Here is a 17,195-nt window from a genome sequence, read left to right on the forward strand (position 1 = left end):
GGAAAAGGTCAGGACATCTGTCCATGAACTGAATCTCAAGATAAGGTGGGTCATGCAGCAAGACAACGACCCTAAGCACACAAGTTATTCTACCAAAGAATGGTTAAAGAAGAATAAAGTTAATGTTTTGGAATGGCCAAGTCAAAGTCCTGACCTTAATCCAATCAAAATGTTGTGGAAGGACCTGAAGCGAGCAGTTCATGTGAGGAAACCCACCAACATCCCAGAGTTGAAGCTGTTCTGTACGGAGGAACGGGCTAAAATTCCTCCAAGCCGGTGTGCAGGACTGATCAACAGTTACCGGAAACATTTAGTTGCAGTTATTGCTGCACAAGGGGGTCACACCAAATACTGAAAGCAAAGGTTCACATACTTTTGCCACTCACAGATGTGTAATATTGGGTCATTTTCCTCAATAAATAAATGACCAAGTATAATACTTCTCTTTCATTTGTTTAACTGGGTTCTCTTTATTCACTTTTAGGACTTGTGTGAAAATCTGGTGATGTTTTACCGTATTTTCTGGACTATAGAGCGCACCTGTATATAAGCCGCATCCGCTCTATTTAAAAAAAAAAAAAGATATACAAGCCGCACCGGGCTATAAGCCGCAGATATCTATGTTGAAAAATTAGATATTTACTGCATGTACAGAACGATTTTGTACTGTAAATGTACATGTATGTACCTGAACAGATTCTTTCCGAACAGTGCCTTTTAACACGGCAGCAACTTCGCTGATTAAAACGGAACAGAACCAAGAGAAAATAACCGGTATTTATTTACCTTCATTTCTCCTGTGTTTGAAACCACAAGTCACTTTAATCATCTTCGCTGGATTTGAAAATAATTACCAGTTAGTAATTTGTCGTGCGTGTTCTATCTGCTAAAGATCTGCTAATTCTTCTTTGCATTGATTTTTTGTCTATCTTATTTTTGATTCTACTTCCGGTTAGAGCGCCCCTAGCGGTGGAAGAAAAATCCACAGAATAGCCGCACCTTTGTATAAGCCGCATGGTTCAAAACCTAGGAAAAAAGTAGCGGCTTATAGTCCAGAAAATACGGTAGGTCATATTTATGTTGAAATATGTATAGAAAATTCTAAACGTTTCACAAACGTTTTCAAGCACCACTGTAGTTCAATTCGGTCGAATTTTTTCAGTTATGGCCCTTGATTACCAAACTTGTCCTTTGACAATTTCATGAAAGTGTGCTCGTCTTCTGATATTAACTCCTCTCATGATTTTTGCAGGAATTTTCTGAAACTTTGCAAAAGGCTTTGCTGTATGTCGGTTATGCGCATATTACAATTTCGTTCAATTCAGTCACATTTCACCAGAGTTATAGCCCTTGATTACCAAACTTGTACTTTGACAATTTCATGAGGGTGTATTAAGCCCTTTATAATATCGATATAGTTGCCAGCAGGGGATATTGTACTCTCCGAGCACTCTTTTGTGTGATAGCAGCCTTGATTTTATGTCATGGTGTATAGCAGCCCTAACAATTGTTCAAGTCCAGGGGCTCCCACCACCATAATTCCACTCCTAAGTATACCCAAGTATGTTATGATGATGCATTTGATTTATTGCAGAAGGCAAGGCAAGTTTATTTATATAGCACATTTCATACACAATGGCAGTTCAATGTGCTTTACAGAAGTAAAAACAAAACAGTAAACAATAGAGAATAAAATTACATAAAATAATTTTATTTTTATTCTAATATATAATATTAAAAGAATTAAACAATTAATTAAAAGAATTAAAAGAAAATAATAAGAATTAAACAATAGTAGAAATAAAATAATAAAATGAAGTAGTAGTTCAAATAGGAGGAGAAAAAGAAAAAAAAAAGAAACCAGCAGAATAAAATAGAATAGAGTTAAAGTAAATTTGAAACATGCAGAGAAAGTAAAAATTATAAAAAATGTAAAGAAGACAAAATTATTTAACAGAAAGCATCTGAAAACAGCTTGGTCTTTAACCTAGATTTGAAGCTGCCAACAGCAGGAGCATTTTTAATGTCCTCTGGCAGTTGGTTCCATAGCTGCACTGCATAGTAACTAAAAGCTGCTTCACCATACTTTAACAACTGGTCTTAATAGTAAATTTTTCTGTTTTGATCTGGTAGATCTGATTGGGTTAGGCCACTGCAACATATCAGAGAGGTAATTGGGCCCTGTACCATTTAGAGATTTGTACACCAGCAGCAATGCTTTAAAGTCAATTCTGTAGCTTACTGGAAACCAGTGAAGGGACCTTAGAATTGGAGTAATGTGCTCTGTTCTTTTTGTTCGTGTGAGAACCCTCGCCGCTGCATTTTGAACCGGCTGAAGTCGTTTGATGGTCTTTTTTGGCAGGCCTGTGAAAAGGCCATTGCAGTAATCAACCCTACTAGAGATGAAGGCATGTATTAGTTTTTCCAGATCATTTTTTGACATAAGTCCTCTTAGTTTGGAAATGTTTTTTAGGTGATAAAATGCCGTTTTAGTGATTGCTTTCATGTGACTGTCAAAGTTTAGCTCGCTGTCAATGAAAACACCAAGATTTTTAACCATTTCTTTAGTTTTAATCCCTTTTGTGTCAAGAATAGTGGTAATCCTGAGTCTTTCATCTTTTTTTCCAAATAGAATTACTTCTGTTTTATCTGTGTTCAGCTGAAGAAAATTTTGTGACATCCAGCTGTTGATTTGATCGATACACTGGTAGAGACATTTAAGGGGGGCATAATCATTAGGTGACAGAGCAAAAATAAATTTGGGTGTCATCTGCATAGCAGTGATACAAAATTGAATTTTTATTGATAATTTGCCCAAGTGGGAGCATATAAAGGTTGAAAAGTAATGGTCCAAGAATCGACCCCTGGGGGACACCACAGGTCAAGGACATTGACGTTGAGGAACAATTTCCCATGGTAACAAAGAAGCTTCTATCTTTTAAGTATGAATTTAACCAATTGATAACTTTACCAGTCAATCCAACCCAGTGTTCAAGTCGATATAGCAGTATGTTGTGATCAGCAGTATCAAAAGCTGCACTGAGGTCCAGTAATACCAGGACCGATGTTTTGCCTGCATCAGTATTAAGACGTATGTCATTTATAACTTTAATCAGCGCTGTTTCAGTGCTATGATTGGCACGAAATCCTGACTGAAAATTATCAAAACGGCTGTTTGATATCAAGAAGGCAGTTAATTGATTGAAGACAATTTTTTTCAAGGATTTTCCCGATGAATGGTAAATTTGATATTGGCCTGTAGTTATTTAATACTGAAGGATCCAGATTATTCTTTTTAAGTAGGGGCTTTACAACGGCTTTTTTTAGGGACACAGGAACAACGCCAGTCTCTAGGGATGTATTTATAATTTGAAGCACATCTGTAATTCTAAGATGAAGAACAGACTTAAAAAAGTTGGTGGGCAGAATGTCCAATTCAGATGTTGAGGAACTGAGATTTTGTACAGTTTTTTCAAGAGTCTCAATTAAACAAAATTCTGACATTGTGTTGAAGTTATCTATCTGTGTTATTGGTGATTGCAGTTTTTCAATTTTTTGCAACTGAGATATATTATGAGGAATATTCTGCCATATTTTATCAATTTTACCTTTGAAGAAGGATGCAAACTCATTACATTTATTAACTGAGAAGTTCAGGTGCTAATTGTGGTGGGGGATTAGTTATCTTCTCTACTGTTGAAAATGGCACACGGGCATTGTTCATATTCCTGCTGATGTTGGAGAAGAAAGACTGTCTTGCTTTACGAATTTCATAATTATAATTACAAAGCATCTCTTTATGGATTTGATAATGGATGTGAAGTTTAGATTTGCGCCATTTTCTTTCAGTCTTTCTACATTCTCTCTCTAGCAGTTTAACAGCCGGGTACTGCTTCCATGGTGCTTTCTGCTTATCATTGACTCTTTTGATTTTGAATGGAGCAATATCATCCATAATTTGGGTCATATTTAAATTAAAAATTTCCAGTAAATCATCTACAAAGTCTGACATTTTGGTTGAGTTCTGAGAGAGAGCTTGCTCAAAGAGAGCACATGTGTTGTCTTTTATGACTCTCCTACCTATAGTCGTTGAGCTGTTCTGAATGTGAGGAGACATAGAAACTTCAAAGAAAACACAGAAATGATCAGATAAGGCCAGGTCAACAACAGTAGTAGAAACAGTAAGACCCTTTGTGATGACGAGGTCAAGAGTATGACCACGAGAGTGGGTCGGCCCCTGTACATGTTGTACTAGGTTGAAGTTGTCAATAATTGCAAGTAGTTCTTTGGCATAAATGTTATCAGTATTATCTACATGCAAGTTAAAATCCCCAGATATAATAAGACAATCAAACTCTAAGCAAATGACTGATAACAGTTCACCAAACTCTTCAAGAAAGACTTTGGCTGAATGTCTCGGAGGCCTATAAATAGTTAATAATAATATGTTAGGAGAGCATGTAACAAGTGCACATAAGTGTTCAAAGGACGTAAAATCACCAAGTGAGGATTGTTTACATTGAAAAGAGACTTTGAATATATTTGCGATCCCTCCACCTTTCCCTTGTCAGGTAACATTCAAAAAATTAAAATTTGGGGGAGCTGCTTCAATAAGGGTGGAAGCACTATTTGCTTGATCCAGCCAAGTTTCAGTTAGAAGCAAAAAATCAAGATTGTGTTTGCAAATAAGATCATTAATTAAAAATGACTTGTTTAAAAGTGATCTAATGTTCAGAAGAGCTAGCTTTACAGAAAGTCTAGAAGTAATATCTGCTTGTGCACTCTGATGTTGTTTTAAAACAGGAAGGAGATTAGATTGGTTCACCCCCAGGGTTAAATGTGCTCCATGTTTTCTATTTCTTATCAACACAGGAAGAGAGAATGGCATAGGCACATTGGGTCCCAGCTGGTTTTCAAAACTACACCCATTCGCAAGGACCCAGAGTACATCAAACAAGACTTTCTAAATGTTCCATTTGGTTTGAGGGTGAAAGGATTGGAGATGACATCTATCTTTTGGATGGTGAAAAAGATTTGTAGCCAGCTGAAAGTCCTGGGCGAACACAATTTTGATGAACTGGGTACACTGCTTGTCGCGACAGATTTGGGCTGGAAAAAGAGTGTGTAGCCATTGGGAGCAATTTTTTCATGCTATTTGGGAAATCCATCCGGGGGGAAGATAGAGATGACGAAATGGGGTCCTCTGATTTTTGGCAGTCTGTCTTTGAATGTTGGCAGTCTTGTAGGTCAGATGTCTGTGTGTCCTTGATGACGACTTGCAAAGATGATTGTTTAGGCTTTGTAACTATGTCAGTCTGCAACATCTTATCAACTGTTTTCCTCAATGCTGGCTGAGAAAAGATTGCAAGTCTGTAATGGTCTATTAAGACTTTGGCTCCAATCCAGCTGAGTTCAGTGCTATTTGGCTTGTAAAATTCTCTGCGATTCCAGAAAAGGTTAAAATTGTCTATGAAGTTCATACCAAATGAAGAACAAGTTTTTCCAAGCCAGGTGTTAAGACTGAAGAGTTGAGAAAAAGCAAAACTTCCTCTCGCTGGGAGTGGGCCACTGATAAAAGATTGAATTCCAGTCTTATAGAGCTCAGAAAAAAGTTTTCTGAAATCATCTTGGACAAACAGCTGTTCTCTGAAAACATCATTTGCTCCCACATGCACAACAATACGTTTAATAGTTTTATGCTCGGACATGAGTTTCAAAATGCTGTCTTTGGTGTCAGAGATGGATGCATTTGGAAGGCAACAAATAATCATCCCATAACCTTTTAATTGTCTTACAGTGGAATCACCAAGAACAAGGGTTGTGGGATCAGGTGGTGTTACGAGCTGCTTTTTGCCTCTTCCCACAGCTCTTCGATCCTGGTGCGATCTCTTTTTACAATGTGTTTGTCCGCTTGAAAAATCCTCTTCCACATCCCTGAGACATTCAAATTTGTTCTGAAGCCTTATGGGCTGTGGATTTTCCATCGGATTGTAGATCCTATTGTAATTTGTAGAACGAGCTGGTGTTGAAGTAATTACTCTTCTGTTTTTATTTTTGGGCTTGCCACCCATCATTTGCCAGTTTTCTGTATTCACATTTTGCCCAGCTTGATTGATGAATTCATCCACTTGATCTGCAATGCCATCGGTCTGTCGGAGTGCAATCTCTGCATTCTCAGCCACTGTTTCTGTACTCCTTTCCTGAGATATCGCTTTTAATTCGTCCGTCTTTGGCAGAGCATCAATCTTTGATTCCAGAATAGAAATCCTCTGTTCTAGTTCCATGCATTTTCTGCAGGATTTTTTGCTCCCTGGCATTTTGTTTTAAAAACTAACTTATCTTATAAAGATGAAAAATAAAATGAAAAAAAATAGTGGAAATTAAATTAAAATTAAATTAAAAGCTTATAAAGATGAAAAATAAAATGAAAAAAATTGTGGAAATTAAATGAGAAAGTATAGAAATAAAGATCAAGAAAGCAGGAGCAAAGCAAAGAAGCGTCCTACTCGCTTGAGTAGGAGGAGCAAAAGTGAGGAATCCAAATATCATATCTGATCTCCATTTATTTGAGCTACAAAGTGGCAAAACCATAGACATTTCCACGCTTGTCTTTAGTATCAAACTAGCCGGCTGACTGTGATGGTCATCTCAAAGATTTTATTTCACTAAAAAAAAAAAAATTCCGTTTCACTTGACCTGAACCATGTCTCTTAGCTCATCGTTCAATTTTTGGGGCAAAAAGGAGTGCACTTTTGGGGAATTTTCTGAGTGCTAACTCGTACAAGTGCATGCTGATGTTATTGCAGACCACCTACGCAAATGGAAGTTTCTTTTTATTTATTTTTTTGTCCTCAAAAAGAAGACAACCACCCGTCCGATGAGGTCATTTAATTTAACTGATTGTGCAGAGCTTTACTGCAGGTTAATAGGCCCACAAAAAAAAAAAATCTATTGTATGATGGAAACTTCATGTTTTCGTTTTGTTTGAATGCAAATCTTCCTTCCTCTGTAATTTCCACTAAATATAGAGGAGCTAAGGCCAAAAAATAGTGTGTTTCCGGTAACCCGACTGATCGAGAATTTCCGCGTCGAAATTGCTGACCGTAAAGTTTTTATTACAAATTTCCCTCAGTATTTTAGTGTAAACGGCGTTAGTTTGTCATAATTTTTTGTTTCAACGCATTCAAGTTGTGAAAGAAACGATAAAAAGTAAAATGTTTCGCCACTTCTATCAGCCCTCCTGCATAAACATGGAAGCGCACTTGTATACTGAAGGAGGAAGGGAAAACTGAGCCAAGCCGCCATTTTGAATCCTCATTCACGGCTGTAATGCAGATTGCTTCCTCTTCAGTATACAAGTGCACTTCCATGGCAGGGAAAACACTACGTTTTGCCGTCTATGTAGTCCCATTTTTATACAAATAGTAGTCATTCAGGATTCAGCCATGTTTTTGCTCGGTGTTTTTGCTCAACCCAAGTTCTACAGTAGGCTAGGCTAGGCCGTCTGCTTTTAATGGAAGTAGCCTAGCCTAGGACATTATTTTCACGTTATTACATGAAAATATCATGAAATAACGTGATAAGTTCGTATCATGAAATTACGTGATGTTATGTTATTACATGATAAATATATTGTAAAAACGTGATAACTTTAACAATATCTTTTCACATAATTACTTGATTCTAAGCCAATTTTTTTTTTTGAGTGTGGCAGCAATACGCTTCCGTAGATCATAACTCGAGCTCTTGCGATATTTTTTTTTATTCGTTTAAAGATTTAAAACACTTTTATTTTATGATGTGTAGTATAAAGGATTCTGTGCCAAAATACTATTTTGTAAGAAGTTTACTTGTGTTAATTTTTTCGAACAAAATAAAAAAAATTTAAGAAAAAAAAACTTTTTCCTACCTACCGACCTGATTTTAGTATTTCATGTTACCTCAAACACACTTTTTTTTTTTTTTTTTTTTTTTTTTTTTTGCCTAATCAGAGTCAAAGATCTTCCTGGGCCATTTGCTATGCTGGCACGGTTGTGTTTATTTAGTAGTAATAGTCCCGAATGTAATCAGATTTTGTTGTGCAGTCTGACACAGTAGTATGTAAAGTTTCAGTCTGAATTCACTCCAAGTCTCCTGTTACCGAGCTATTGATTTTCTTTCACATCTTTGCTAAATCACCGACCTGAAGTCATTATTTTATTATCTCCATTATTTATCTGTCTGTAGACTATGGGGCAACACATGACAATAGGGAGCAAAGTACAAACTGTTCCATACAGTACAGATGTGATAAGTAAAACTGCTGTCTCGGGAGAATGATGTGTACACATCAGTGTGATAACCACTCTTGGGCGTTTCTACGTTCAACTAAGGCGAGTTCAGATCAGCTTTATCCCCACCAGTCACAAAGCAGGTGTCACTTGTCCACAAAAATGTTGCACAGCAATCTCGCAAACCGGTGTTTTAAGTGCGTTTGTGACCGTCGTGTGCTCGAGGGTTGTTACAATGCTAGAACTTCAGTTTTGATACTAATTCCAGGTGTATTATCTCAATTCTTGATTCAAAATAAAACTTAAACACATAATGGGGGAAATGCCCACCCACCCACCCACCCACCCACACACCAGCTCTGTTGAACACCCATAATTCTGACTGGTTTCTTTTCGGAGTGCAAATTTCTTCATAAAACCGATATGACCAAATAATTCAAATATGGTTTCATTTTCTTGCCGATGTTCCCAGGCAGTTGTTTTCAGTCGTACAAGACCAGGTCCCAGTCTCCTTGAATGGGAAGAGACACACATACCAGAACAAGATGATGTTTCAGACATGGATTTGAAATCAAATCCGGTTGCTCTGGCTACTGCACATGTACGTTCCATTGCCTTGCACTTAAAATCAGGTTCCCTGTGGTGGTGCACGTAGATGATAATTCGTTTATATGGACATCGTATGGTCGCAAAAGCCATCAAAAATCAGGTTGATGCTTTGCCATATTCTCTTAAGTATGGAGCTTTGCTCGGCTATCGTTTCTCTCCTTTTTATAAATTTTATTCAGACTTTGCTGGATATTTAATATCGCACTCAAGTTTGGTGTCGTACAAAAATGTAACATTATGTTCCATGTGACTTCTTTTTTTTAAAAATGTTTCCTAAATTCATGTTCATGTTGAGTGACTTGCAGTTCTGTGTATTAATACACATGAAAAATGTTATAAAGAGCATTACACATTTCTGGTGTCGTCCCTCCCTCCTTCCCAGATTCGGTGTGTATGTGCCGCTGTGCTGCTTTCACCAAGAGGGTCGAACTCAGCAAGCGCCGACAGACTGCTCGTTTTCAGAGCAGGACGGGACGGACAGCTCTCTGCAGCGACCCAAGGACTTCTTGGCGCTTGTGCGTGAGAACCTGCGGGAGCAGTTCTTCAGCCCCACCCATGTTCCCGCCCACACGTGCCCGCCCTCTCCGGAGCTCATACGTAGTGAGGTGGAGGAGCTCAAGAGTGACTTTAACCGTCGCATCAAAGAGGTGCTCTTCAATTCGCTGTTCAGCGCCTACTACGTGGCCTTCTTACCGCTCTGTTTCGTCCAGGTGACTGAGTCACGGAATGACACTTCGGCAAGAATCAACTTCATTTATTGAACTGTCAATTATAAAGGTGTGTGTGTGTCTCCCCCATCCGCAGAAAACACAGTACTATGACATGCGCTGGTCATGTGAACACTTGATCATGGTGTGGATCAACGCATTCGTAATGCTGATGAGTCAGTTGCTCCCCCCCAGCTACTGCGACTTGCTGCACCGCTCAGCTGCACATCTGGGCCGCTGGCAGCGACTCGAGCACGGCTCCTACAGCAACGCGCCACAACACACGTGAGTGTTAATAGCAATAACAATTCTTTGTATTTAGGCTCTGCCTGGTAAACCATGGTGACTGGACCAGTAGCAGCATTTAGTAAAGATGTAACCTGATGAGCTTTATTGATTCTGAAAGTCTCTTCAAGATACCATGGTTTAGTGCCTCTGATATTTAATCAGTACCTCTGTTTAGATAGCTAAATGTCTACTTGGATAGCTATAGATGGTTTTGTGTACCTTGTTTTGTAATCTACTGTTTTCTCTATAAATGCACCATGGGGAACCTGAGGGAAATGGCATTTCAGTGCACTGTATACTTCAGGGATGTACCGAATCCTGATTTTTAAGGTTCTGCCGAATACCGAATCCACTGCTTAAGATTCGGCCGAATCTGAAACCGAATACCGAATCCTACTCCGAACATTAGCTAGTACATTATAATGCAGTGAAAAACATTGCACATTTCCTTTTCTTAATAGTAAGATAGAGATACTTTATCCAGAAGGAATATTTTTTTATTATTATTTTAAACTGTAAAAACAGGCAATAACTTCTGCCACTATTTTGTATTTGAATAGTCACACTTGGAGAACACCACTGAAATTTTCAGCTTAAAGTCATTCAGTGTACAGGCTTTAGTATACTGTCCATTATAAAGAACAAAGAAAAAGAGCAAAACGTGACATTATTGCTAAAAGAATAAGGCCTGTCAGTAACAGTGAGCCATTGCTAAAGTGCTCTTTATTGAACCAAAAAAAGCAAAAAAAAAAAAAAAAAGAATCTCTGCAGATAGAGTGCAGCAAAACATAGCACATTTACATTTTAACTCTTGCATACATGTAAGCCTACTTAATTTTCAAACAAAAAGGTGATATTTAATGCTGAATCTGTTTTCCTCAGGAAAAAAACTTACTGGGCATCTTGATCATGTTTAATGCTTACACTCATGGAACATAAATTTTAGGCAGTTTCACTTCAATTTCAAGCACTTACAACTGTAGGCTTAATTAGATACATTAAACAAAGTGTAGCACAAAAAACTCGAACATGTCTCCACGTAGGCTATTTTATTAACAACCTAGTTCTATAGCTAGTGTTGGTAATGGTGGTCTGAGTAGCACTTTTTATCTGTGACTGTGCGGTTGCGGTACCTGAAGCCTCACTGACGTTAGATTCGGCCATGCACAACTCGTACTCCGTCGGATGCTTTGAGCGAAGATGTTTTAACAGCGGAGATGTTGTGTACTGTTTAGCATCTTTCCCACCACGAGACAACTCTGTACTGCAAAGTGTGCGTGTTGCGCGACTTGAATCTCCCTCTTTCACTTGAAAGTACTGCCACACAACACTCTTTCGGCTCACTGCTTCCATTTTCGATTTCGACTGCAAGCACAATGGAGGCTATCTTCTCCTAAACATTGACGACGTAATCACATGCACGTCCGCCGCACGTAGGATTCGGTTCGGTCGGCGCTCTAGGGTTCGGCCAAAACCGAACCCCTTTAAAAAGGCCAAGATTCGGCCGAATCCGAAACCGAATCTTGGATTCAGTGCAACCCTAGTATACTTGTATATGGACACGTCAACAGTAAAGCTCTCTTGAATCTTGATAATGCTATGGAAAAAGCATAGTCTTACAAACTGACACCTTGCTTCAGCGATACTGAGACACCAGAAAACCCTGCTTTCCTTCTTTATCAACGAAAGCAACAGTTTAAATGCAAATAAAATTTCTCTGGCCAAAAAGGCAAGGGAAAGCACTGTTAAAGTACACTTATAACTGTGGTTTTCTCCTTCCATTTGAGTCTTTTTTTTTTTCCATCAGTATTCATGTTGAATAAAACTAATACACTGCAACCCCGCTATGACGAACTCCTTGGGGGACGTCCAAATAGTTTTACACCGAGAAGTTTGTAATACTGAAATGAACCCACTTGTCACACCACTCACTCACTCACTCTTAGGGCTGGGTTCAAAAGATCGATCCACGACCCGATATCGATTCACGTTCAAAAAATACGAGATCGATTCAAAAATGTGCGGATCGATCTCTTCCAGGTGGCTATAGGCACCATTTTCTCGACCGCGCAAGGACCGCTATAAAAAGCGGGTGCCGGCAAACGAAACCGAAACTTAAGAACGCGAGATGGCTGAAACTGCACAGCTAAAATCACCGCCTGGCCTGAAAGCTGATGTATGGCATTACTTTGGATTCAAACGTTACGAGGACGGAGACGAACTCGACAGAACAAAACTGTGCCACATAGAGGTAAAATATAGTGGCAATACAGTACAACCAATCTCCGCAACCACTTATCCAGGCACCATGCCGACAGTTTCAGCTAAACCTGCGGCGAATCAAACTGCACTGGAGAAGCCATTTGATGTTAAATTTCCTTCAAATTCTCAGCATGCCTTGAGCATAACCGAGGGTGTCGGAATATTTATTAGTAAAGACCTACGCCCCTACAGTGTCGTAGAAAATGCTGGATTCGGGGGCGTCGTGGCTCAGGTGGTTAAGGCGCCATACCATGAATGCGGGCGACCCGGGTTCGATTCCGGCCCGAGGTCATTTCCCGATCCCTTCCCGTCTCTCTCTCTCCCGCTCATTTCCTGTCTCTACACTGTCCTATCCAATAAAGGTGCAAAAAGCCCAAAAAAAAATCTTAAAAAAAAAAAAGAAAATGCTGGATTCAAACTACTGGCGAAGAGACTGGAACCACGCTATGTCCTGCCCAGTCGCAAACATTTGAGCGAAACTGTTATCCCAAAAATGTATGCGAAAACAAAAGACACACTTGCACATTCGCTGAAGTCTGCCGAGAGGGTGGCGTTGACCTGCGACTGCTGGACCTCAAGAAATACCGTGTCTCATCTGACTACTGCTCAAAGGAGCTGCCTCACTCCACAGCACGTAGACCAGCTCCTTTTTCTCCAGAAAAATTACACAATTCCTGAAGACTAGGAGTCTTATCAGTCAAGCATAATTTCTTACACTTTGCTGTGGTTGCTGAGCTACTGTTTTTTATTTTCTTTGTGGTCATTGTTTTAATCCTGCCATGGGTATGTTTTGCCGCTTTTCCACTACCAACGCGGCGGAGTCGGGCTGAGCCGTGCCGTGCTGAGTCGAGCTGAGCGGGGCTGTTGGAGTTGCATTTTGACTACAACCGCGCTGAACTGTGCTGGCTGGAAGTGGGTGGACACATTGGGTGGAGTTAGCGAAAGTGGGTGGACGTCACGCGATGTCGTTAGGCGGCGCAAACAGTGACCTTTTAAGCGGTAGTCTCACGACCCGGATAGTAAACAATAAACATGGAGGACATGGAGTCGTTAGTGTTGCTGGTCTTGGTGCTGTGGCTTGTTGTCACCGACAACGCCAACAGATACTGGCAAGAGCGTATAGATGAGGCGAGGCACATAAGGCTTCAGAAATTCTCGTAATTCGTAATTCTTCTTTTTCCAGGTTTACAGATCCCAGCGTGCTCGCGGGGCGTGTGTGGGCATGTGAGGACACTCCTCCTCACCAATCAGTGCACAGGGGAGTGTCTGCTCACGCCCCTAGCCCCACTCGGCTCGGTTTGGCTCACTTCAGCCCTACTCCAAAACCGTGCGAGTTTTGGGTGCTGAGTAGGGCTGAAGCAAGCCGAGTCGTGCTGCTCTGAGGTAGTCGAAACGCGAGCCGTGTCGGGCTGAAGTGAGCTGAAAAAGGGTAGTGGAAAAGGGCCATTTATCAACCAAAAGATGGCCACCAACTGTCATGGTTACACTCTGAGACTTATCAGTCAAGCATCATTTCTTACACAATTGCTGTGGTTGCTGAGGTGCTTTTTTTTTTTTTTTTCCTCCCCCTTTGTGGTCAGAAACCCTGCCATGGGTATGTTATTCAACCAAAAGAGGGCCACCGAATGTCATGGTTTTGATTGAGAATTCAAATAAAACCTGGATTTTTTTCATTCCAAAATAAATCCTTGACTCTTCTCTCTCTGTGTGTCCCTCTTACACATACACAGATACATGCACAAACACATATGGGGCTGTTCCTGTCAATAGGGACAGTTTTTACTTTAAAGTGACAATCCAGCAATATCTAAGTAGATCGATATCGAATCGGATCGTGACCTTATGAATCAGAATCGAATCAATCCAGGAAATCTGGATTGATTCCCAGCCCTACTCACTCTCGCGTAAAATAAGACTGTATATAATTTGTATTGACGTTTAATTCACTTAAAGGTCATAGGCAAAGGTTTTCAATTTATGCACATTTGAAGCTTTATATGTTAAAAAAAAGCCCTCTGTAATTTTCTTCTGGTCCCAAGAAGTATTGTTAAGTAATAATTAAAATAAGTTAGCACGGATCGCGGCGATTTTCGTGACCACTCGGCGCGTGACGTCATTCAAGGCAAACAAATCACTTGAGTGGAGTCCACTTCTGTTTACTTGCATTGCCGTTCAGCTTGAGTGCAGACGTGCGTTCGGGAGTTTCCAAAGAAAAAGCATGCCTTATTGTTGTGCAGTGAACTGTAACAACGGGACCGGTTCAGGAACAAGTTTTTACCTTTTTCCGAGAGAGGAGAAGAGGTGGAGAGAGTGGATTGTGCGCGCGAAGCGAGAGGGTTGGCAGCCAGGTAAATACGGGCTTGAACGACTTTGTATTCCCTGAGGTGAATTGGTACCAGCTGTCGACAGGCGCTTGTCAAAACAGGCTTACCCTTTTATAGTATCTGCTGGTGTCATGTTAAATTGATGGATAACATTGCTAGGTCACCTATAGTTTATACTGTTAATAGGGGTTGCCAAATGATGTTTTTTGCAGGGCATTAGAAGGGCACAAAAACTTTAATAATAAGTTAAATTTATATAGCGCCTTTCAAAAAACCCAAGGAGGCTTTACAATTATAAACAAGGAAAGAAAGAAAATAAATAAATAAATAGTCCACCAAGTAGGGGTCAGGATGTAATTCCCGTGGTGTAGCAGCCACAGTCCCACCAAAAGGCGCACGAAAACAAGTCCCACATCTGCAGCACCGCCGCCGTGATGCCATCAGCAACATCGCTCGAACACCACGCCGTGGATCCACAAAGCGAGCACAGAAGCTCCGCCACGCAGAGCGCTGGTGTGTCCCAAACTGCCTGCACAGCCGCCGCGACACCACCGAGCAACATCACTCGGAACATCACGCAGAGCGCTGGACAACCATGATGTAAAATGAGCAATGAGCTCACTGCAGTCCACAGCTGGGAGCACAGGCATCGCCCACGGCGAACCAAGGCCTGGAGGGAACCGACGCCCAAAACTGGGTCCGGAGCTACACCACAACCGGCGGACAAAACACTCAAACATCAAACTACACAAACACGCAGGAAAAAAGAAATAAAGCTCTGGTGAGAAGCGGCAGCCAGAACGCGCACGACGTACTCTCAAACGGAAATGGAAAAAAAAAAGTTTGGGTAAAAGTTTTTCACTCCTGATAATGGACCCTTTCTAGTGACTGATGGCATTCATGCAACAACAAAAAAAAGGGATTGTAATAAAATCTTATTGAATCAAAATAAATCTCATGTTTTATTTTTTTAAATATCGTTGACATGTACCTGAATGTTTTTTGAAAATAGAATCAAGTGACCTGGATTCTGTCACTTAATGACTTAAAATATACCTCATCTGAAACAACCCACTGATTGCAATACTCACTCATGTCTTGGCTCATTGTCGCCAACTGGACCTTCATCCTTGTTGTACTCCAGGAAGGTCACCTCCAAAACATCAATATCCAGGCAGTTTGATTGGAATCCTTGGGCCTCCACTATGCACTTATGACCCTCAGGGATTCTAACAACTTCTGATGGATAAAAATGACAACATCTGCACTCTGCTGCAGTAGGCATCACCCTACAATTTCCACAGCGACACCTGTGAAAATCAGGATACCTTTTGAGACATTCCGCGTATATATGGAAGAGACTTTCCTTCCGACAAGCATCACGAACAACGAAAACTCATCCCTCAGTGGCATGAGAGACTGCATATTCACACTAAAAATACCTCCGACACACAAATCCCTAGAACAGGAAATTGCAGCAATAATAGAAAAGTATATACATTTCCAGCCCTGTTTGGTGGGTTTCATACAAACTGCGACCACAAATTATTGGCTTATATGCTAGACCAAAAACACATGAACACAGGCTGTTCATGACGAGTAGTTTGACACTTGATCATTCGGCACTTTGACTTCACTTTGTCCTTTGTTGTAACTGAAAAATGTACCTCATTTAAGTGCAGTTCTTGATTGCAGAATTTTTCAGTATTGGGTATTTGTTTTCCATTTTTCGTTTAAATGCTCGGTAGTTGGGAAAAAAAAATCATTGATAGACGAGAGGAGATGTCAGGCCCGAAATATTGACACTTGGAAATACCATGGATGGCAGGCTAATATGGCCTACCGGCGCACTGTCAAGTAATCGTTACCTATATCCACTAGGGAGGGCGGTTTAATTATTCTTCAAAAGAGCTCTTATTTAGTATTACGACAAAAGTAGGAATTTATCATAACTACCAGGATAAATCCTTTGGGCGCGAGTCTTGTTGAGGTCCGGGGTCACCACGATCAGAGTCGGCCGAGTCGCTGTCCGATTCCGAGGCCGCACGGTCAAACCAGTGAGCCACATTCACCGATTTGCTTCACAACGGCCATAGATTCATACATGTATGGTTTCACCTCTCGATATTCAATTTGGAGAGTTCCTACTTCAAAATCGCTATCGCTTTCAGACATTTTACACAACCTCTCACGACCAAAGTCTGTACACGTGCTCGGTTCACAAGTAAACACAGAACTGCTCCCAGTCTGTTTGCCTTGAATGACGTCACGACGATGGTCCCCTGGCGGTAAAAGTGCGCGTGAGTGAGATATAAACAAACCTTCGGAGTTTGCGCAAACAGTATATTTTAACCGTTTTATTAAATTTTCGGGTGCAAATTAGACACCAGGAAGATTGAATTCGCTTTTTAGGTCGTCATTCTCAGAAATAAAGTTGATATTCTACGTTCCACCTCTGACCCTTGCCTATGACTTTTTTAAGTATTTACAAAGTAAAGGAAATAAGTCACTCTTTTCTATGTCTCCTGTAAAGGATGGATGGATGTACTTGTAGAAAGAGTGTTTATTTACAAACAGGCAGGCAAACAGATTCAAAATGTCATGCGAAAGCAGAGTGAGGAAACAGGTAAGGGTCATGTGAGGTACAAACAGAATAGCCGGGGCAAGAATGAAAGGAAGAATCCAAAATGTACAAAACGGTCAAAACCAGAAGGGTGATACAAAGACAATGTACA

At 40.4% G+C, this 17,195-nt stretch overlaps 1 protein-coding gene across 1 annotated transcript in view; it reads left to right on the forward strand.

Annotated features, from left to right (window-relative positions):
* tmem39a (transmembrane protein 39A) overlaps window positions 1–17,195 on the forward strand; it is a 123,655-nt gene that overhangs the window by 84,916 nt on the left and 21,544 nt on the right. Inside the window, exons 6-7 of the mRNA XM_060898694.1 lie at window positions 9,262–9,589; window positions 9,684–9,871. Coding sequence (XP_060754677.1) covers window positions 9,262–9,589; window positions 9,684–9,871 — 516 coding nt within the window. The remainder of the gene's footprint in view (window positions 1–9,261; window positions 9,590–9,683; window positions 9,872–17,195) is intronic.

The sequence above is a fragment of the Neoarius graeffei genome, chromosome 18 (assembly GCF_027579695.1).
Source record: "Neoarius graeffei isolate fNeoGra1 chromosome 18, fNeoGra1.pri, whole genome shotgun sequence".
Classification (NCBI taxonomy): Eukaryota; Metazoa; Chordata; class Actinopteri; order Siluriformes; family Ariidae; genus Neoarius; species Neoarius graeffei.